Source organism: Streptopelia decaocto (genome assembly GCF_964273445.1).
Source record: "Streptopelia decaocto genome assembly, chromosome: 6".
Classification (NCBI taxonomy): Eukaryota; Metazoa; Chordata; class Aves; order Columbiformes; family Columbidae; genus Streptopelia; species Streptopelia decaocto.
This window is the reverse complement of record NC_138660.1, coordinates 24,980,660-25,004,424: the sequence shown is the minus strand read 5'-3', so window position 1 is coordinate 25,004,424 and position 23,765 is coordinate 24,980,660. Positions and strand designations below refer to the sequence as shown.

Here is a 23,765-nt window from a genome sequence, read left to right as displayed (position 1 = left end):
CCGAGTCTGCAGACAACTCAACCTATTGTTACTTGAGAGAAGGTAAATGCTTCCATGGATTCTAGTGAGCAACTAATTGAGAAGCAATGACAATATCAGACCTGAACACAGGCCATCGTGCTGGTGGCACGTCATGCCATGCTGGCATGGCCAAAATGCACACTCAGGATGGCTGTGTACCGTACCTCCAGCATAACCAAAAAGGCACCGTGGATATCTCCCTTCTTCTCCAGTAAATAGGAAGAAGCTTCGTGGAGCTGATGCTTCTGGGTTATCTGAGTTAAAAGAAAGGAGAAGGTGAGTGTCTATTTTAAGGAACGCGCCAGCGTTTGTTTACTCCGCCAGACAATGCCGAGCAGATGGTCCGAAAGGACTGAGTCTCCATGTGCCCACAGGCACGTCACCCAGGCTGGGCACTCGTACTTCCCCGCCCTACCGGTTACGCTGCGTTTTAATTCTCAACTTGCATTACTGCCACTACTAGCATTAAAATGTATTTTTTTTAATCTATAAATAAAGATCAAGGACAGACTATTGTTAAAATTTCCATAAAGGGAAGAAACGGTTGCTCTCCCAGCTCTGGTCAAATTTGGGCAGCGTTGCTTTCCAAAAACCCCAGGCCCATGATTTCATATACCTTCAACATATTAATGAACATTAACACAGCCAGGCTCTATTCTGCAGTTACCTGATAGCTTCAGAGCACTAACGGCCTTTTTCTTATTAGCCCTGAGACTAAACTCAGAATCAGCATATTACCCACAGCTAACCACGCCGCAAGAGAGCAGTTTAGCAGCCCAAGGGGACCAACAGTGTTAGAAATAGATTGGAAAAGTATCCAGAAACTAATGCACAACCGAGGCTAAAGCACTTTTACAGCACTTTAAAGCGCTAGGAGCGGATTTGAATGTCTCCCCTGTCCTTACACGTGTCTTTCCTACCTGGATGGTTTCTTCCAGTCTGCAGCATTCCAGAACTTTAAGCGTCTCCAAAACCTGGTCTGGGCTGTACTGACACAGCAGCTCAATGAACTGCTCGGTGATGCAGGGTGGTAAGTGTATCAGGTCTTGGTTAATGCCTTCTCTGGAATAAAAAAACGCCACAGGAGACTCAAGTCAAATTCTAGCTCAGGAGTTTGGCTGGAAAGAAGAACTTCCTATTCAATTGCGTGTCGTCTTTTTATCTTCAATACCGAAGCAAAAAAAAAAATCTTGTTTTAAGAGAAAAATTATGCTGTTTCTGCTAGTTACTGGTGAAGGTCTATTAGCAGACATTTCATTTGTTCCACAGCATATTCTACTGATGCCTCCATATAAACTAGACTATCAGAGACCACTGTGAATAACGACACCAGCACGGACACATCTTCAGCAATTCCATGGCAAAGAGGCGCAAAGAACTCACCTGATTTCTTCAATGAAACCTTATGCTCTCTGAGTCATCTTTTTACATGCTGATTTTCATTTTGTCCTATACACCTTCTCTGCATGCATTTGAAGAAATATTTTGTTGCTTTTTGCTTATTGTTCCTGAAATTTTTTGGCCTCCTTTACCACATTTTAATGTTTGACTGGTTTATGCTGATCTTATTTTTGAAAAGAGCAGAGTGAAGCAAGAGATTTCCAAGAGTTAGGATGGAAAGGACGGTACTTTCCTAGAGACACTTATCCACCTGCAGCCCTTCGAAACGAGCAGCAGTCACCACCGCTGTCGGTTAAATGCCACGTGGCAGTTCTAGGGCTGGTGCATCATGCAGAGAAACAACAGCAGTTTATCCTGTCTAGGAAACCTGCTCTGAAGGTCCTGCTGAGAAAGAAAACACATCAAGGTACGTATTTAGTTTTGTTACTTTTCTGAACAGAAATTCCTCATCAGGAGAAGATGTGTTGATGTGCAAACCCTACAGCCATGGGATGGAGAAGGTCTGATATACAATATGATCCTATATTTCCTGTGAGCTGCAATAGCTAACGGGATTATTACCATCCAAGAAAGGCCAGGACAATGTTGTGGCCCTAGCAAGGCAAGAGCAGCTTACTGTGATTACAGTGTCAATCACTTGATTATAAAAGATATTTGCCCAGAAATGAAAGCCTCACAGAGATACTGATCACAGCATCCAAAGTGTGGACACAGCTGTACAAAACATCAAATAAAGAATGGGCTTTCAAAGGACCCAACAAGAACCCTAAATTGTGGCTCCTATAAATTTCCCAGTGCCTGTAAGGGAGAGAGTGTTCTACACTTTTTGGGACAAGACCAAAATAAAGCAGCACTTTCTGTCTCAAATGATCTATCAAAATGGGAAAAATGGCAAATCATGCATTTTCAGTATGAGAACAACCTTCTAGTCTGGAAATACCTGTGGAAATACCTGGTCCTCATAACTTCATGAGCAAGCTGACCTTTGCCTTAACCATTTCACTCAAGAAATGCAGAGAAAAGAGAAGGGAAAGCTGGATTTTGATAATGTTACAAACTAAGCGACAGCCCTGAGACATGTGGGTCCTGCTCAGCTCAATGCGGTTATGTTCAATATACCCACACCAAACATCTCCCTGGCCGTTCTCGACATGCTCTGTCCTAAAAAAGAAGAGATAATCACTGGTTTCTCACAAAACCTGGTGCAAATGAGGGGTGTCATGGATAGCTGGTCACTGAGAAGAGCCATTGGAACAGAAACTGAATGTTTAGGTATCTGTTAATGTATTTATAGACCCAGAACACTGGCTAAATAATATTGTTGGTATAATGCACAAACATAGTGTAAACAGAGATGCTTCACTGAGTTGGTTTTTTAGAGGAAAAAATCTTGAAGCGTTTAAAATGGAAATGTAGCAAAGGCTGTGATTAATGAGCTGAGCAATACACAGTACAGTCTCTGTTTTCTGTGACTGCTTACAAGATAGAAACATACAGACATTTGGCTTTAATTTCCCCAGGCAATTTCTGTTAACCCTGTTTCCTCCCTTCCCCCTTCCACCTTCTTTAAAATAAATCTCTAGCTAAATTAAACGGGCCAAATTAATCCCTAATGCAATTCCACCAACTAGGATAGTTATAGTAGCACGATGAGTCTTGTCCCCGTATGATCAAGCAATCATTCGTATTTGAGACATTAAAAGCTCATTTACTGCTCTAAGAGTCTTTATTTTAATAAGACTTTTGCTCAAAAAAGCATATAAACACATTTAGATTGACTGAAAAGAGATGTTTTCGGAATAACCTAATGACTATTTTATGTGTAGATACACTACAAAGTACAGGTATATCTGCAGATTATGTCTCGCATGGCAGGATTTCCCCCTCCCTTCCTCCCTCTCTCAGGACACAGTTCAGCTCATTTCAATGGGTCTCAGAAGCCGACAACCCCCCAGCACTGAAACAGACCACAGGCCTTGGGTGTCATTAAAAATAAAGCCCCTGCCAGCACTATGATCTCTACAGAAGAATTGCTGCCGACAACATAGTTCAACAACACACTAAACCTCGGGCTTCCAGACCTTCTGATTTACAATCAGTCACTGCCACATGTGAATCCAAAGTATTTAGTGGATATCTTTTCAGTTTTCTGTGTAACTGTCCCACTTATTGAACATTCTGGCAACTACAATCCAGTCAGGATGTGCTTTATCTCCATTACTGGGGTGCTGAGCATCTTACTGCCCTTCCTAAACCTCCCTAAGACACACGTGGCGCTACCAAACATCTGCGTCGGAGGGAAAAGCAGAGCTTTTTTCAAAGGTCACATCCAGAAAGTTGCTTCCTATTGCTGGTTTGAACACATCACGTGTTGCTTTTGATTAGAAAGTAACTACAGGAGGAATGGTTGTGTTTAGTTCTAATTATGGTAGAGTTAAATTAGGTACGTTTATTACTCAGAGATTATGGGAGCCACTCTATGCATAAGATTAAAATCCAGGTTAATTACTACCTTCATTGGGTCTCGCTTGCTGCAAGTGATAGCACAGCATAAACAAAATCCTACTTAACATCCAGCTGGGTATAATTTCTGCCTAACTATTCAATTTTTTAAAAATATATTCATTTATTAACTAAAAAAAAATATTCTAACTTCTTTCCTATAAAACCCAACCGAGATATTTTCTTGGCAAAGTTCTGAATTTATTCTGACTTCTAAGAGAACAGTGGGGGTGGCAGTTAACACTTTGCACACAAACATGGCTGTAAAACTCAGGAAATAACAAAATGTGTCTCTTTTTTAATTTGCATCCTAACAAAACACAAAATTAAGTCCAGGTTCTAGTTTCCAAAGCATGCTTTTGATGCCACTCAACAAGAACTGAAACATTGGCTCTTGAATTTAGATAATATTAACTTTTCCTACTACTGCTCCTCATAAAGCATAATTAATTTGTAGTTAATTAGCAAAACAAGATCTCTCCTTCAATTGCATTAACAATTGCTTGAAGGCAATTGGAGCTGTGTGTATGTAAATGTCTTACAAAGTAAATAAATAAAATCAAGGCCTTGTAGCATTTGAAACTTATTCAGCAGGAAAAGAACACTCGGTGCTGAAATACTGCAAACACAGGAGCAGATGGAACAAACAGTTAAAGAGAAGTTTGCAGTGAAATACGGCAGCAATTCTGAAATAAGATAGAAATGAAAAACGCCAATAGACCAAAACGCTTTTCTATTTATGTTCAACTTGGTCAAGTCATTGATGGGTGGGTTGGGAAGAGAAATGACAGTTTTGGTCACAGGGTAACAACCATTTCCCAGCCTCCTCCAAGCAGCTGTGACAGCACCACCCAGCAAGGGCTCTGCTGAGGATGCTCCCCACAACTCTGATTTCTGGGCTGTCCTCCTCAACTTGGAGCAGGTTGAAGAGCAAGCCACCTTTTATAAGCCCTGACCTTGGCTGTAGACTCTCTATTGATAAGCTGTTTCAAAGGAATTTATTTTAACCCATGTTTTCAAGCTGTCATTTGTAAATGGTCCAGTTTTCTTACATACCTGGGATCAAGGAGACTCCTCAGAAACTGGAAGAGTAAGAATTGGTCCTGTACAACAGGAGGAGACACAGTATTACTGTTTTAAATAATGTGCTTTAAAGCCAGTGATTCCTGATCTATAGCCGTTGAAGAAAACACTGTTGAGGGCTGGTGCCGGCTGAAGAAGCTGGTTGAGGCATTTGTCTCGCATAAATACTCAGGATACATTTGTTGACAACAGCTCTGTCTGATCTGTGAGTGCAAGCTGAATTCCAAACTGAAAACTGCATTAGTAACGCAACCAGCACCTCAGAGATCATACATTTTTACGGCCAGAACTCTACAAACAGGCCAAATAATTTAAACATAGCAGTTCCTGCAGCTGAGTAGCTGCCAAGCTATTTCTCTGGCAGTTATGACACAGCGACAACTGACCGTGACTCTCAGCAATCACTCCTCGCACGAACGGCCACCCCAGCCTAAGGAAGCACCATGAAGGCTGAGGCTGTACCTGTAGGTTTGTGATGATGTTCTCGATCTGCTCGCTGAAGTGAATCGCGACCAAGTCGGCTGCTTTACATGGGCTCAGCAACAGCAGCTCCTTTGGAAAGGGAAACACAACACTAATTAGTACTTCTCATTTCACAGGCAAGATATAATCGAGTATAATCGAGTCTGTTCATATTGTAACTGCACCTTTGCCTAGATGAAAGCTGTAAAATAATGAATACTATCACACGAGAAGTCACTTTAAAAAAAATTGGAAGGAAGGGTAGTTTGTAAAAAGGTGTTTTTAAAAATTGATGATCTTGCTTCACAACAGGCTTTGTAAGAATGCAAAATTCACACCAACAAGATGGTATCTCCGTCCTAAGGCAAGGAAATCATTCCTCAGGTTTTCTGACAGCTGCCTTTACCCCCTGCCAACAAGACATCACTAGTGCCAGCCAGGAGCCAGCAGACAGCGTTAAGGAATAGACTGCTTTAGCTTGTTGAATTATTTGATAAACTGCCAAGCAAATCCCTCAATGGACCCTGGGGAAATTCTCAGTCAAATGGAAACAGCGTTTAACTGGCTTGAACTGAACCGGAGGTTTAAAAGCAGGTTTCCTGTAACTGTTAGCTGTAACTGATACCTGCCTAGATGTGAAAAAAACCTTAAACAGTTTCTTTATTGTAATAAAAGGAAGGAAAAAAAAAAAAATCGTAGACACCTATGAGTTTGCCTCCTGTCAAGCTTGATCTAAGAGGCTTCATATCATACAACTTTATACAACCCAGAACATGGGGTTTTTGCTCCTAGTGCTTCCAGAGAAGAGTCTGACAACTCCACATTTTAATATTTACCATTTTAATTCTTCTGAATGCCTGAGAGCAGGATTAATACAATGGAAAAGAAGAAAAGCCCTTGGTAGCCAGTAAGCTGCTAAGCCACATTGTACATACCAGTCCCGGGAGACAAAAGATGCCAAAAGGAAAGGGGGTGTTCATCTCGGTGACAGCACCCCAGAAAGCTGACCGACCCAACCCATCATCCACCCAGCAGCTTTGGAGGAAGCTGCAAAAAGCACAGGGAGAATCAGCTGCCCATTATCTACAGGGCTGGTGGAACGGTGCAAGAAACCCTGGTTTTAAAGATGGCCACAAACAAGTTCAGAGGAATATTTTTTGTTGTTTGCCAGCTTCAGAACAGTCCACAGCTCTGACCAGTTGGGCACTGTATGATAAATAAGAAGTGGCTCCAGACGGAGAAAAGAAACTCTTCAATATGAAAAGCTGGCAGTCTAAGCCTATGACAGGCTTACTAAAACTGGTATGACAGTGAAAAACATCGTGACACGTCTGATTTGTCCTGAGACACCCAAGCAAGGAACAATTGTAAAGGTCTTGGGCTGAACAGAGCCAGCAAGGAGACCGACCTGTGATTCAACAGAGACACAAAATAAGGTTTACAGAGGGAGGCTGGCCCACTCCTAACGCCAAATCATTTGGGCTGTATATACCAGTACAAGCAGAGACAAGGGATGCGGGAGGAAAATGAAGCGGGCACAGCAGACAGCAGTTTGCTCAGCTCGGAAAGCCCAGTGTGGAACCACAGTTGCTTGGTAAGGCAGTAATGAGCCATTCCTGCTCAGCCACCAATTCCTGGGGGCTCAGAAAGCACATCTGGAGTGTGGGCGTGAGCTCAGCCAGCTGCACAGCACAGCTGCATTCACAGCACTTCCTTGTGCCCTGTCTTTTGAATCATTTTGGTCCATTTTCTCATCAATCACGCACTACTTGCAGATGTTGGTAGAGACTATTTTAAAGTATTCTGTATCTTTCAGATGTACCTAGTCCTTTCTTGCCCACTTTACATGACAGACACTTCTATGGCTGTTTTCTGCTAAGCAGTCTGGACATGTGCATGACTGCTTGTTTTATAGACAGTTATTTTCCTGGCTTATCTCCAGATCACCCTGGAGGGGACTGACACCACCTCTGAGGAACAAGAGATATTATGGATTTCCCACGCCTACTAACTGGACAATTACTTCAGATACATCTCCATCCCCTGAAGCAAAGAGAAATTGAAGAGATGGGAAAAAATATTAGCTAGAGAAGTCTAGCAACAGTCTGTGTCTTACAGGAGAAGCCATGACCCCATCTTCTCACAGGTTAGAAATGCCAGGGTGCCAAGGCTGAATGCTATTACTGTTTTAAGATGAAAAACATGATGCCACAGACTGTGAGGTCAGTGATGTCCTGACCTTGCTGCTGCTGCTGCACTCTCAGGAGATGAAGGACTTGCTAATGTCTCCTTCCTGCTACACAGCACTCACCAGCCATCATCCCTGACAAGGTCCCCACACCCAAGGAGCAATAATCGAAACCAGGAAACCAAGGAGGCCAGCCTGAATCTAAGAGATGCACTTATATTAACATATGAGACTATTAAATCTGAAAATCAGAACTTTCTAAACAGTTGTGACTCAACATCATGATGTTTCTGCTTACAGAACAGCACTGGGCAGATCCAACAGGATCCACAGGTTTAGGATACACTGTACCTCTATATGTTCCAAAGCTTTCTGCCACACCGACTGCTTTTCTTCAGCGCTGTAGCCAGGCATGGACAGGATGTTGTGAATATAGTTGAAAACTTCTTCCTGTAAGGCATAAAACCATAAATAGTATAGTATGTTCTGCAGTGCCGCTAACAGCATTAGATATTGCTACGGGAATTTTGTTTGCACTTCAAACAGTCTTAGGACGACCTCAGGACCAGTCGCCTCTTAGCAAGTCAGGATAAGGCATCTGCAGGTGAGATTATATATCCCTGAAGAGCTTCTGAGGAACTGCCAGGGAAAAAAAAAAAAGCCAAGAGGGATGGAATTGATGGTAAATGTGTTAAGCACTGAGGTCAAAGAGAATTGTTCTTCCACTATTAGAAATGTCCCCTCTTGCTCTCAGGGAAAAAGGGGAGGACACCACTCTTGAGCTGGGGGCACAGGCAGAGAAAAGAGCGCTCAGGGGGTCAGTTCTCCCAGCATATTCCTGAACTCCTCTTCCACATCAGCCTCTCCCCCACGTTCTCCTGCACTGTCCTCAGCTCTGGTGCTCTCCTGTAACATATTTTTTTACTGTCCCACTATCACAGCCTATTTCTTCTGACTCCTTGACCCACACCACTTTCAGCACAGCGGTTTCACAAGGAGCTGGTGAGATGAAATTTGCCACTCTCATCCTAACTTCTGTTGGCGGTAGGGAAGAGAATACCTCAAAACCCGTGGCAGATACACAACTTATTCACATGCAGGAGGTAAATGCAAAGAGATAAGTAAGGGCAGAGAAACTGTCCAGGGGAAGAAAAGAGGGGACTGATGGCAGAAACAATCAAGTATTGCAGTTAGCTACATTTGCCATAAATCCCACCTTGCACTCAGGTTTTATGTATTAGCATTGCTTAAAGTTAAAAAGAAACCGAAAACTCTGAAGCAGTTAAAAAAAATAAGCTCCTCTCCAACACGGACACAAACAAAAAGTCTTGACTATAACTAAGAAAACTCAACTGAAAAGGGGAACAATTTTTAAGCTAGAGAACTACAATGAAAAAGCTGGGCAGGACGGGCTGCGCTGCTGTGACGATGGAAAGGGCCAGGAACACCAGATCTACTCACCTTTCTCACAGGATCACGCAGGTAACAGCCAATTATCTTGTCGTAGCGAAGCTCCCGTTCATACATGAACTCGCAAATCTGATAGCTAAAATGAAAGATACCTTCCACATTAGGAATAAGTCAGCAGGATACAAGTAGGTAGCTCAGACCCAGCGCACTTTGGCAGCACTTAAAAGAAAATCCAGCATGTTTTACAAAAAGCTTTTGGGAATATCTTACATTGAGGTTTTCAGCACACAGGCTGGGTGACTCCAGTTTACATACGCCATTTAGTATCAGCCCATCAACCTGCCTCTTTCGGGGAAAGTTATCATATAGAACAGAGAAAACCAGAGTTACTAAGGTGAGAGGCAAAGGACAGAGGACAAAAGTCCTTAAGGAACCCAGGTTTCATAGCTGCTGTTCTTCACAGATCATCTTCCCTCTTTCCGTAACACGCTCAGCTCCAACCTAGGCCAATCCGCAATACTAGTTAGAAGAAATAAACTGAACATGACTCAGTGTGTTATGACACAGCTTCCTACGTTCAGATTTTGGTAAACATCTTAAATATTTTGAGACTTGAAATAAAAACACGCAACTAAGGCTAAATAAATGAAAAGTCTGCTAAATAACATTACACAAGTGTTTGAGCTCTGATGGAAGTGGCTCTGGCAATCAAACGCTCTGAAGCAGGGAGAAAAAAATACATTTATTGAGTCTGAAAAATTTGGTTGAGTAACTCCTCCTAGGACACATAAGAAAACAGAAATAGCATACCCCACCACTGCACTCCTGTCCTTTGTAGTACAGTGGATTAATTCACATAACATCCCAACTCAAGACTTGGACAGAGATGCCCCTCCCTGGCTGACTCTGCTCAGGCACGACAGACTCTTTCCAGAAGCACAAAGCATCAAAAGGAGATGGTAGAAATTTTTATCCTTTCCAGACACTGTATTTGTCTCTCCTACTCAATTCTAAAACAAGCACCATGGGGGTGGCTCCAGACCCCTTCATGCTTTTAAATCCACCTGTGGGTCTCACCCCAACGAGTCATCTCCATCTGTCAGTGCAGAGCGTTCAAATATACAACTATACCTTTGAACAGAGCCTGGGCTCTGGGATGGGAAGTGCCAAAACTCATCAAGCCCCACAGCATTTCATGCTGAAGGGTTTCCACAGCTCTACCCCCTCTCAACGATGCTTTTGGTAAGAACACCCATTAGAAAAAAAGACAGAGAGACTGGGACTAACTATGAACATATTAAGTGACGCTTGTGTGAACACACAGGGAAAATAATTCCAAGCACAGCTGCAAAGTAAGAACAAGAAATGTGGAGGAAAAAAGCTTTGGAAGACACTTAAAGCAGTATTTATACATTGTACACAGCAACTTACAATTCTGCTTTTTCTGCCATTTGGATAAGACGGCTCTCTTCAAACTGTACTATCCCTCCTGCCTGCAGCAATTCTAGAAGGACCTGCAGATAATGAAGACCAGTTATTTATATTGCAGCAGGAGCTGGACAGCCAGTGCCATTAGAAGCACACTGCTCCTGCTCCATTAAACTTCATATTTGCTTAATTTACAGACTTTTTTAATTGATTGTCCATTAACTATGAAGGTCATGTGCTTTTCCTACTGCTGTCAAACCTCTCCTGTGGGCAACGCTGGGCTGGGACCCTCCTTCCCTCCTGCTCTGGAAGCACTGCCCGATTCTGCCATTGCTAGGTGACCATTCCTAGGCCAGGTGACGATATTAGCATATGACCTTCAGCCAGCACACGTTCCCAGAGAGCCCAAACTCTGCTCCACAGCCTGGTCATCCCCAGTGCTTAAAGAAATGTTCCCTGGAACGCCGTTACCTGTTGCCTCTCCGAGTGGCGGGAGTCATCGTCCGGGCTGCACAGAAACTCGAGGACCTGCGCGAAGGTGCAGAGGTTAGCACGAGTTAGGCCTAACCTCGTGCTTAGCATAAACCTGACCAGCAGATTGCGAGCACCAATAACCACAACAGCAATAAGAACACAACAGCGCAAACTGAATGTACTACTCATCTGTGAGGTACTCTCTACTTGGTCCTGTAACTAAGTACTGGAATAACCAAGAACTGCTGAAAGACTCCAGGGAGGGAAACCTGTGATTCTGCTCCAGGATCTAGAACCCAGGGAATACAGAAGAACTCGGGGACCCCAGGACTCTGCCTCGCACTACACACCAAACAGCTGGAACTGCTACACTGACACTTCCGACTTCTGTCCTGGACTGTGCCATCTCTCCCAGAAAGAACAGGAAATAATTTAATTCATAACATTTAATATATCTGTAATTAAACTGTTTAACCCAAATACATTTAGCTTCCACAGAGTTCTATGGTCTTAAATTATGACAAAGGACGTATATTTTATTATTTGGTTTTTAATAAAAAACAAATTAGAAAATATACGTCCTTTGTCATAATTTCATATGTTCATATATCCACCTTCCATTGAAGTACAACTGCTGTGGCCATTGAGGCCTCTTCCTCAGTCCCAGGAATTTCTGGGACTTAAACTGGGATATAAACTTAATGCACACAAGCTTCAGGCAGGCATTGGTGCATATCAGCCTGTTTCAAAGAGCAGAGGAGGATGGTGGCCACAGGAACTACAAATTCCCCACTACATATATGAGCTCTAGAAGCTCGCTAGTGTCATTTTAATTGCCGCCCCTTATTTGCTTACCATGGCATCTCCACATGTACAAAGTGACAACAGGGCCACCAAAATGCTCACTGGGGCTTAAACAGCTTGTTCCTGCCCTTTGCTTTCCCTCTCCTGACACACCAGTGACCACAGAAATCCATGAGGAGGAGCAGCGGCTGTTCCATCTCCTGGGACCTGACCCTATTTCTCATGCAGTTTCATCAGACAAGCTGAAATACGGAGCTCACTGTGCTCCTGTGTTCTCTCCTACTCCGCTTCTTTGAAAGCACAGCAAAGTCCCAGCAAGATGCTGCCTGTTTTATAATGCACAGTTCCTTCCAGAATTGCTTCAATCTGCAGCACTAGCCGCACTTTCTGCAGTGCTGCATCGTGTTTGGGATGTTTTCCCACCCCCAAAAAGGAACACTCGCCTGGTCAAAAAGCGTCCTGTTCACAAACAAGGTGTTGTTGGGCTTGGCAAGCTGACGGGCGAGAAAGGTGAAGAGACAGCCCACCTGTGACGGGGTGAAGTCAGAATTCTCTACCATGACCTGGGAAGCAACAGAGAGAAAAGGGAAAAATCAAACCACAAGTGACTGATTGCGCAGCTGCCTTCGGGAAGGCAGTCAGGACATCAACACAAAATCCCTGCGGAGCCATCGGGTCTTGTCCCACCTCAGACATGACACACTCTCCTGGTGCTTGTCCATCCCAAAGCTCAGAAGATAAGTCACCTTCCACAGCACTTAATTGTGACACCTGATGACACAGACAGTGGATGTGTCCTTGCTACACCACCTCTGTCCTGAAGGTGAAGAGGCGCAACCTCTCTGATGTATTTTTCCTGTATTTCTGCTAGGAAATATTCTTGCACTTCCCCAATTTTTGGATGTGAAGGGGCTCAAACCCCATATTTATCTCCATCTCTGTAATCTGTGCTGATCACTGGACATGTAACAGAGCTTCTAAGCAGAAAAATGTTGTCATTTGAAGATAAAATTAATAATTATAGAAGAAAAAAAATACATTTGACTTCAAGGCGCAGGCATTCACCACTTCAATTGTGGTATGCAGAAAAACTGATCAAATGACTAAGAAAGGACTGTAGATTTGGGGAAAAGTTTCTTGTCTCACATTAAATTAGCTGTTAGTCTATGAATATTTTGAGAAACTTGTGGCTGTGCTGACTTGACTTGAAACTACAGAAAAATGGAATATCAAAGGGTCGTTACAAAAAAGGGATTTGAAACCTGAGAAGTGCTTGTCACCTGTCTGGCATATAACAAAACATGAGCGTGATGTGTCCTGACTTGGTGTCTCATGCTTCTAAAAAAAACCTGAAACACTAAAGGGAAGTGAAATGCCCCTGTTTGGAGAGTCCCCTCTAGGAGCAGCGGGTTCAGCTGGCAGGACATCCATCAGCTGAGCAGCTCGGCCAGCTAACACCTGAGAATTGCTCCAGCAAAGCCAACACACGGAGCATCTCGCAGTTCTTAACCCCATTCAGTCCAAGCGCTGCAGATACAATCGATTCCTTAAGTGACCTGGCGACCCAGCTCCCCAGGAGATGCTGATGGTTTTCTTACACAAGGGGAGGCAGACAGGTAAGACACATTAAGGAATCAAGTAGAGCTCTGCTTGAAACATCAGCTAATGCTATTGTTCTTTTTTAACCTTCATTTTGTTTACAAAGGCTGTTTCCTACAGGAGCCTACTCAGAACGGTGTTAGCTAATAGCATTAAAAATACTGCTCGCTAAAACAACAGGAGTGCTTTATTAATTTTGGCTTTGTTTTTCACAATCTGGGTCCTTATCAGTCCATGTGAAGGTGAAAATATTGTACCTCTGAAACACAGCAGCCTTACAGAAGCTGTAGGCCAACCACGTCGACTTTCTAAAAGACAATATATTTCGCAAAGTTTAGATTTACATTAGCCAAACATCTGTGTTGACCAAACTCTGTTAAAAGCACAGCTATTTCCTAAGTGTTTTTTTTCTGCCCATGATAAATCTAAATAAAAAGCTCCAAGATCTTTTTTTAATTTTATCCAAGAAGAGAGCGGATTCCAGAGCAAGGGACTGACAGTCCAACTGTTTGCCTGCAGGTGCATTCAGTCCTGCAGCACTTCTCAGGACCACCCTTCTTTTCCCCTGGAGAGCCAGGCTGAGCCCTGTTGCATTGGACGTTCGCTCAGCCACCAGCAGCGCAGGGCTGGCAACAGCTCCATCCGCTCCCCGCCGTGCCGCAGGAACACAGCTGCACTGTGCCACCTCCTGCCAGCAGCCGCTAAGGACACAAAGAATCACATTCTCACCCGCAGAGGGCGAGGGACACCCTTCCAGCCATGCCCGCTCGGAGGCTCACACTCTGGAGTCGACGGTGGCAGCACCGTCACGCAATTCACCTGCTGCTGCCCTTGCTCTCATCTATCAACAACGACAGTGACAGGGAAACGCTACTTATGATATGTTTATACATAAACAGCTTCCAAGTAGAGTTGCTCGTTATTAATGCCGACAGCTTTGCAGGGGAAAGCAAATGGCATTTGGCAGTGGCAGCTTTTAATGAGAGCATTCATTGTTAAGGAGCACGATCTGCAGACAACGAGTGATTTCTAGAGCACCAGGCTGATAACTCTGACGTTCCTCTTCTCTGCCATTGACTAAAGATAGGTCTGTCATTCTGGGCACGTTACAGCCCAAACGCAGCAGTTACAGATACAGGGAGAAGGGTTTTATCAGAAGAGCGTTGGCACCTCACCAGGCACAGGATCCCTGGGACCTTTTTTCCTCCTCAGAAGGAATCAGGGAGTGGAATCAATGAGAAGCTGATAAAAAGAAACTTAACGGTGCAGAGAGGAGAAATCTGACAACAAAGTACAACCCAGGGGAAATCAGAGACGGGAAAGGAGACCTCTCTGTCACCTTATTTAATGTGCATGAAGCATCGCTTCTGAATATCCAACTGACAGCCTTGGCTGAGGTGAATCCAGCTGCAGCCCACTGCCTCCTCAGAGGTGTCAGCCAGGGCAGGGCTGCAAGCACCACAGCCAAATTACAGCTTTTACTGCACAGCATCGTATAGAATCAGATGTAAACACAGAGGTGAATTTTTAGGCACGCTCACTTTCAGAAGTATGTCCACAATTCTCTGCTGATATTCCACGGCTTGCTTGTCATTCTTGAAGTCTTCAAAAGTCTGCATGAGGCAAAACACCAACACCTTGAGAAGAATGCTCTCCGCTGCCAAGCCCAGCAATGCAAGCAAATGTAAAAAAGCAGCCACTTCACAAAGCTGACAACGCTTTTACGTCCTTTCTGTCTATATCACATAAGCAGCAGGTTTCAAAATACAATTTCCTCTTTTGTAACTACCAAAATGGTTCTTACATATTCAGGTAAAAGTAACAGGTCCAGTTAGTAGACGGAGGAAATTCAATAAATTTGGAAAGGAAGAAAGATGAATCTTTATGCAGGAGAAAGATGTAGGTACTAAAACACTCTTTACAAATACATTATTCTTGGTTTACCTGTGCTTTAAAGATAGCCCCTGTTACCATAATGTTATGTTCATCAATTTATATTCAAGGACCTAAAAGACTATTACGATCTCCTGCGATATCTTATGGAGCACACATCAAAACTGCTCCTACATCAAACCAGTAAGTACGAGTTTAGCTAAAGACTTTTAAGTAGGAATCTTACAGATCACGCAACCATGACACGGATGATGGAAGAACTAACATTGCATTTTCCCCTTGGAGATGAGCGATCTCTTACCAGAGCAAGAACATTAAGGAATTCCCGAGTGTCAAAGTGCAGCAAGGTACGAACATAAGGGTAGACCTCCTCATCCACAGATCCCTCAGCGGAATGCAGCCGGATGAGAAACTCAAAGACCTGCAATGAAAATTCAAACAAACACAGCAGATTTTCTATGGATTCCAGATAACTGACCGCACAAGCACAAGGGAAAGCAGCTCCTCCATATCCAGGGCACAGCTCTGCTCCTTGGCAGCACTTCCCCACGTTCTCTTATTTGCTCCTTTTCCGAATTAATTTTCCTGTCACCACGGTGGCAGTGAAGCCAGGATGAGTTAGCAGCTTAACTTCAGACCCAAAACCTTCCCCGTTGGCCTCCTTGAACCTGATACCCACACCTGCCAGCAAGGAACTCTTGAAACAAAACCAAAAAACCCCAAACTGTAGCTGGAGTAGATTCAAGCATCCAAACAGAATGGTGTTACTTAAGCCAGCACACCCTGGAGGGGTTTTAAAGATGTGCAGAAGAGGTTCTTAGGGACACGGTTTAGTGACAATGTTAGGTTAACACTTGGACTCAATGATCTTGAGGGTCTTTTCCTAAAATGATTCTATTTCATTCTTTAAAGAATTATTTGGTATTTACGGTGCTATGTGCTCAATATCACAAGGATGTAGTTATCAAATTGATAATAGTTTTCTGTCAGAAATCCACAAAATAAGACATACGCAGCTTCTTCTAAAAACCTCACATGGGAAAGCTTCCTGCCTAAAGGTTGCTCACCTGGTTTTTAACCAAAGGTACGAGATCTTCAGGAATATCGCCCAGCGGATACGCACGGCCTGCCAGGCAGCAGCTATAGATAGGACGGGAAAGGCATTTTTAATACATCCTGACACTGAACAGATTGAGGAGCACAGTTCGTTTGTTGAGTTCATTTTCAGGATGCTCTTCAAACAAGTCCAATTTATTTTGTAAATCACAAAAGCAAGCACTACAGACAGCACTGCTGTTTGCACACAATAAGCCAACGCACTGCATAAATTCGCATTCAAGGTATGGCATTCCACAGCAGAAAACCAATGGGGAGACTCAGTATTTCTCACAAAAATCCTTACTCTTACATTTTAGGAAGCAGGAGTATAAGATGATGCCATTATAGCAAGTTAAAAATCTGGTGCCACCACTAGGCAACACCTCAGATGCTTTCTAAAGGACTTACCTTATATATACAAGCAGCTTGTTGCCCATTACCACCTGCTCATCTACAAAACAAAAGTTATGTGTCACATTTTCTTCACAAGACAACATAGAGAGATGCAATTCTTTTTCCCAGCTGTTAGCAAAACATCTCATCTGACACGCACGCAGAGTTCTACACACAGTAAATTGAACAGCATTACACACAGTAAATAGTACTTGAGCACTTTTTTGTTCTCTATTTCCTTTTTGCATCCCTCTGTTGGAACTGACTAGAGAGACTGAAAATATCAAATATCAAAACTAGAAACCCTTATAGGGACAGAATTCTATACCTGTGAGAGACTTCCCAGCATTCAGTGGAGGAGCAATGACTTTGAACAGCTTCTGTAACAAGAAAGAAGACAGTGCTCAAGCAGCTGGAAAAGCTCAAAGCAAAGAATCGGCATGGTTTTAAAGCAGAGTCGCCATCTTCCCCACAGCAGCTCTGCCTTCTCACCAGATCTTACGATTAAAAAGCACAGAGGACATCAGATGCGGCACAGGATGCTTCCTCCAGCTGATGTTATGACATATGAAAACCAAAACCCTCCATTCAATCAGATCTAACCCTAAGCAGAGAGGTCACACTAAAAAAAAAGCAACATTTGCTATTCCCAGAAGTAAATCAGAGCATAACCCCAAGCCCTGTTCAATCAACCCCTATCAAATGAGAGTACAACCACTAACAATCGGGCAGTTTAAGACTTTCACATTCAACGGACCCAGGTCTAAATTTTCGCACTACTGAGAAAACACCAGAAACGTTTCTGTAATTAAACATTTTGATGCTACAGCTACAGGCTTTGAGAGAACTGCTATATTGGGCACATCAGGTAAGTTCACCCTTTGTTTCCATTACTCTTTAATACACATTACTATACCATTATGTCAGCAGAGGAGGAACAGTATGAAGGAAAGAAAGCGCGAGGTGTTCACAGAACCCCTCCCACCTACACCCGTTAATCCCATTGTGCAGAAAGCTGATGCTTTCTCAGCTTGTCATGGCACACGGGCCAGGCTCAGCACCAGCAACAAAGCTGTTAGCCGACAGTTTTGCAACGCAAACTCCATAAGCCATCGTGTTATTCTCTTCTGCTCCTTTTGTTTTATATATGTTTATTTTTTAACATGACTAAATTTCCTGCTCTAACATTGCAGAGCATGGCTACCTCAGCAGGGAACTTCGTGCTCTAAAGCACAGTAATCACAAATTACTTTTCTCCTTTACTGCCTCTAGTCAAACTGCATATATCGTACATGATTTCTCCCTTGAAATGAAAAAGAAGAATATACACACACTGAATGAGAAGATAATGCATTGGGTTTGAAACGCTGTTTCTCAGAAAGACTGTGTGCTGAGCACACAAATAACTCGCTGCACCGAGCAGCTTTCCCACCTCCATGGGGCTAATGAAGTCATTCATCCCACTGTTGTAGACGTAGATCATGGCATCATAGAGGTGTTTTTCCCAGCACAGAAGAACCACCTGCATGGCAAACAAAGCACAATGTAGATGTACAGCTGCTCTTAGTGCAGTTTTCTCAAATACAATCTCTGTCCTTGCATCATCCGGTGGTATGATTTAAAGCAGAATGAGAATTTCCACTTGCAGAACCAGTCTCTGGAAGGACCCCAAAGGCAGGATCCAGCTTATTGCTCACATAGCAAGCATGGAATCTCACTGTCTAGATGTTTACACTCATAACCTGCACGAGGCAAAATACTTCTTCAGAACCCCTGATTGCCCTGGTTTGCCTTTTGGTTGGGTTAGTGAGTCATTTTGTCAAGTTCCCAAACATTTCCTTGGAATGGAAAGTCATGCTGTGGCAATAGAAACTGGCCAAGGAACACAGGGCAGCCCAGCAGGAACACGTCCCCGCTCCGCTGACTGTGTCACGCAGGAGCAAACACCCGCACAGACAGGCTGGCAGGCACCAAGCTGACAAACGCAGCTCCTGCAGCCTGTGCTGTGAGGCACGGAACTCAAACCAGGAAAGACTGGCTGCGAACAGCACACTAAACAAGAAGTTTGCATCAGCAACTAGGGGATGCCGTCGTTTATTCAGAGGAGCTCAGTACAATAGCTCACCTGCTGTATGTCCAAGCTGGTGATATCCATATGCACAATGCAGGCTTCCAAGTTTTCCAGCCTGTTCTTGTCTTGGAAATGAAGCAGCAAGTCTTTCATCACTTGAGGTGTGATTCCCATCAGCTTATCGCTTAAGATATATGGCTCCAAGCACTCCAGAAATATGCCTTTAGCTACAGAATTCTCACTCATCTTATCATATATCTGGTTAAATAACAGATCCCTAGAAGGAAAGAAGTGTTTATTTATCAAATAATCTACTTAAAATCTCATTATTTCTTTCTGAAGGCTTCAAATTAAACTCCGTTTTCTCTGTATTTCTCAAACTCAGGAGCTGAATGCCCTGCTCAGCTCCTATACTGATGCAAGTTACAGGCAGCTACACAGAATAAATCAGCTATGGATGTTGCAGAAAAAAACGCTGCCGTTAGAGGGGAAATGATGACAGAGGATATCAAGGCAGCTTCTTTCTTAAGGGGATGCTGCAGGGAAAACAGTCTGAAGCAAACTTTTGTCCCTCAGCACATCAATGAAAATTGAAGACATACTTTGAGTATTGAGTACCCTGACTTTGGTGTCAGTTTTTAAGGATTCCTCTAAACCATGCTGTGATATATATGAGATGACGATGCTGTGATATATGTAACATGAGGATGATGTGATACGATTCCTCTAAACCACGAGATACTACAGGAGGCAGCACTCAGGGCTACATGGTTGGTGGTCTGCTTCGGGAGACGGGCTCAAAAACTCAGACTTACGTGCGCTGGAGTAAGAGACAGTAATCAACGATGACAGGCACCACGTCCTGCAGAAGAAACATAAAAAAAGCTGTAGGGACTGGCAAAAATCCCACCAGATAGCACATAGTAAAGCCAGGTCAATACAGAGCAGAATCAATAAGTGATTTGAATCAGCTGGTAGCTGGCACAGTTACAGGTTTTCCATGTATGCTGGTTCATACGGAGAAAAACTCTAGTCACACATTTTTGCAGCAAACTAAAGTCTGATTAAAAATGTCCAAAGATTTATATAAGAGGGTCCTTTGGAGCGCCATACCTGAAAATGTTGCTCCATAACCTGGATTTTTCCTTGGTCGGGACACTTCTTCAAAGTCCGATCAGCGTAGTGGAGAAGGATTTCAACCATCTGAATTTACAATAAACAAGAAAATTAATTCCAATCCTACACTGGAGGTGCCAAGATGATGTGTGACATGGGACAGAAGGGGCCCAGCAGGATACTGAAAGCCTACACTAACTTTAATGACCAAGAAACCGGGCTGTCAGTCTGCCAGCAAATTTTCAGGCAGATTAACACATCCTGAAGCACAAGGCTCATCTGGGCCATGTTTCTACCCAAAGCATAAGTTATAGTAATTTAAACAGCAAAACTTATTTACCTGCAAATAAAATAAACAGGAAGAACAAAGTACAGCTGAATAATTATTGCAATAATTGGGTATGTTAAACGTACCCTCCCCAGAAAAAGGTTCTTATAACAACTGGACCATCCTAAGAGTCAGCAAGTTACATACTGATGAACACTTGCCAAACAAAGGTCAGGAAACTTTGGAGTTACCTCCAAAAGGTTTCTCTCTACTGTGAGGGGACCAGAGATTTCAAGACCTGGATAATGGCATATTTTGATTCGCTAATGCTGCAGATTTTATCGCCACCTTTACCCAAAAGGTATTTCCAAATCTCTTCTAAAGTCCTGCTCACAGTCTTAGCAAGAGCAGCACATATACATGCTCTAGAGTTGGCTGGATTAAGCTCTGGAGGACAGAAGCCATTCCTTCCAGGAGCACAGTCAGTGTCACATCAGCATACGTGAAAATCCAGTGAGGAAGAAACCAGTGACTCACTCTGTCCGCAATGACCGCTTTGCGCTTGCTCGAGTCCCCAGACAGGCCTAGAGACAATGAGGGGAGAAAGAAATAACGGAGCTTTTCTCAGCTAAGCTGCCAGTGGAAATAGAAACATCCCACAGTTCAGATGCTAACACCACCACCCTTGAGCTGCAGAGGTCAAGGTATCTAAATACACATTTTGCTGTTCTACTTCTAGCCCACTCTTCTTCTGAAGAGCTTATTCTCCCAATGTAAAGACTGTTCCAGCACAGGAATGGCAAGAACAGATCTAAACGCTGCTTAACACTGAGAGAACAATTAATGCAGAGCTGTCAAAGACTGTGGACATGAGGCTGATTGCTGGAGGATGTCTTGACGGAAAGAGGCTGAATTAACTGCACCATAAGGGGAAAAAAATTCTTAAATATCAACTCAAAAAGACAGTAATACTTTGAAAACTGAAAAGTATCTGCTTAATTGCATTATATCCATGCATTAAAATGAGTCATGTACTAAAAATTTCACAGCAGGAGGATCTTACCCTGAGAACTTGAGTCTCATCTATCAAAAGCACTAGAAGGTATTTGTTGAAAAGTCAATACGTCCAGTACAAATAAGACCATTCAAGCATCAGTTTCTGGCATAATTAACATGTTTACCATAACAAGCTAAGTGCTCACAAAGCATCCTCCTTCATAGGAAAATGATGCCAAAACCCAGCAGTTCTTTCAGTGACGTGTATAGTCAGAGGAGACCTGAATGGAAGTACCTGCTCGGCAGAGCTGATGGAACATCACACTCAAAATTACCCACAGGTCATGCGTGACCTTCAGGAATACTTTAGCAAGCTAGATAATCAACACCCAGGTCCACATCCTACTTTCTCCAATTTATTTATCTCTTATATTTTTTTTTCCTGAAAAAGTTATTCCTATACATGCATAGGTTTAAAACCTTCCCTAATGGCTTCAATTAAAAAAAACCAAACAAACAAACCACCAAACTTACCTACTACGGCCTTTGCTTTACCTTCATAAAAAGACCAGGCTAGTGCCAGCGCATCAGTGAGACGCTCTTGTTTCAGAAGGTGGTCAACTCTCTAAAATCACAAGTAATAGTGAACCTTAGAGTTACAGAAAAGATGATCCTCTCCCATTTAAGATCAGTATTTCCCAGTAGTGGGTCATGATCGCCAAAAACAAGGAGACAGGAAACCTCTGAAGCTCTTGACATACCGCAGTGAAGGACAGTATCTCAAAAAGATTCTCTTGTATGTACATTTTCTGCTGGACACTTAAAAAAGACTAAGAGATGCCAGGCACCAGTACATGAAGTCCCCAGGGGCTACGTTTTAGGTAAGACGCTTGATAGACAGAGACCCACAGCATCAGTGTCTGCAATCACAAAGAATTAAAGTTTTCCATTCCCCATCCTTGCCTCATCGCTTGGAGCACAACAAAAAATTCCACTGTGTTTTCAGCGTGCAGACATGCTCATCCTACCCTGCGTTTTCTCCTGAGCTCCCAGTCCACAAGGACTGAAGTAGATCACAAGTAATTTCTCCTTGAAGGAATTCTGAGCACACAAGGTCGAGCACCGCTAGTCTTGATATGTTAGGTCAAAATATTGAAGTACTATTTGAGAGAAGAGAGATTCTGAGTGTCAGATCAATGTTCTGTACTACAACAAGATCTAACTCACAGCTTCACTCTCTAATTCCCCACAAACTCAATTGTAACTTGAGTAAGTCCCCTACAACAGAGGTGCTGGCAGCACAACAGAAACCATGTGGTCAGTTAGGAGGAGGATGGCTCAGAGCATGTAAGTTGTGATTGAATTCTTGGAAAACCAGCACATGAAATCCTGGGTCAAAGCAAGACTTTTCATTAACAGTTTACTAAACCAAAGTCAGTAGTGAACGGCTGGAGGGAAAACTAGCAGAGGAAAGTGATCCTGGTAAGTAAAAGCAGCAACTGTATAGAAGTTCAATAGAGCTGAACCATTCACATTTTATTCAAGGTCCTGATACACTGTCGCATGGAGGAGCTTATAATCATGGATGAGCCATAAAGCAGTTAAGAGGAAAAATGGTCAAAGTCACTGCTTAAAGGAGATATGTGAGACTGGAAAGAGATTATATTGAAGTTCCTTGAAGCCCCCTTCTGCATAAGGATTTGGTAAGTTAACTTGGCATAAGCTGAGCTTACTACTGAAGTTTGCTGATGACCAACTGTCACCATACGATGCGAGACAGCAGGCCAGAAAGACAGCCACGACAGGATTGCCCCTAACAGGATAACAGAAGCACGATGCAATCCAATGGTACAAGCAGGAGTTTGGTTCTGGGGCACTGGTCAGTCTCCAGAGTGCCACAGGCCACCGATGTCACGTACCCAAAGGAACAGCAAAATGAGACCGAAGGGTGCACAAGGAATGATGTATCTAGAGCAGACAGTGAAGAGCAGGTGACATTGTGCATGGCATAACTTACTACCCAGAGTAAAATGTGCCAAAATATTTACCCACGTTCAAGAAACTGAGCACAAAGGAGGTGCAGAGAAGAGTGGCCATGAAAAAAGAAAGGAATGGGAAGGTAATCTGACAAGAGGATGACGAAAGAGCTTTGCTTCACCTTGCAAAACTAAGTCTGAGTGAGAACGCACATACACTGAATAAACACACTGTGAAGCAATGATCCAGAAAGGGAAAACTGCTGTTTAACTCAAGTGAAAAGAACACCCAAACAAACCGACATAAATAGATCACTAAGAACTCTAGTGTGGAAATTGATACGGTTTCAGCTGTCAGAGAAACAATGTTCAAAAAAAAAAAAAAAAAAAAAAAAAGATCTTCCACTAATAGAAACAATGAACTTTCTAGGTTGGATGTGATAGATTTTATGATGCAGCTCCAGCCGTAGCTGGAAAAAGAAATAGAGTGAAGCAGATTTCCTTCCACTGTCCACTTATCTGGCAGACAGAAGCTGATATGTGGCAAGGCGTTATGTCTCGCGTGGCAGAACAAGGTCTCCA

General features: G+C 43.1%; 1 protein-coding gene across 3 annotated transcripts in view; it reads right to left on the bottom strand.

The window, feature by feature from the left end:
• VPS8 (VPS8 subunit of CORVET complex) overlaps positions 1-23,765 on the bottom strand; it is a 64,968-nt gene that overhangs the window by 21,400 nt on the left and 19,803 nt on the right. For all 3 annotated transcript variants that reach the window (XM_082054990.1, XM_082054992.1, XM_082054991.1), the window contains 20 exons: positions 21,742-21,832; positions 20,749-20,795; positions 19,941-20,030; positions 19,643-19,689; positions 18,882-19,104; positions 18,189-18,278; positions 17,085-17,136; positions 16,772-16,814; positions 16,333-16,405; positions 15,567-15,686; positions 14,914-14,985; positions 12,217-12,336; positions 10,967-11,023; positions 10,499-10,581; positions 9,119-9,203; positions 8,009-8,107; positions 5,470-5,559; positions 4,981-5,027; positions 942-1,083; positions 186-275 (listed from right to left, as the gene is read on the bottom strand). In XM_082054990.1, coding sequence (XP_081911116.1) covers positions 186-275; positions 942-1,083; positions 4,981-5,027; positions 5,470-5,559; positions 8,009-8,107; positions 9,119-9,203; positions 10,499-10,581; positions 10,967-11,023; positions 12,217-12,336; positions 14,914-14,985; positions 15,567-15,686; positions 16,333-16,405; positions 16,772-16,814; positions 17,085-17,136; positions 18,189-18,278; positions 18,882-19,104; positions 19,643-19,689; positions 19,941-20,030; positions 20,749-20,795; positions 21,742-21,832 — 1,761 coding nt within the window. The remainder of the gene's footprint in view (positions 1-185; positions 276-941; positions 1,084-4,980; positions 5,028-5,469; positions 5,560-8,008; positions 8,108-9,118; positions 9,204-10,498; positions 10,582-10,966; positions 11,024-12,216; positions 12,337-14,913; positions 14,986-15,566; positions 15,687-16,332; positions 16,406-16,771; positions 16,815-17,084; positions 17,137-18,188; positions 18,279-18,881; positions 19,105-19,642; positions 19,690-19,940; positions 20,031-20,748; positions 20,796-21,741; positions 21,833-23,765) is intronic.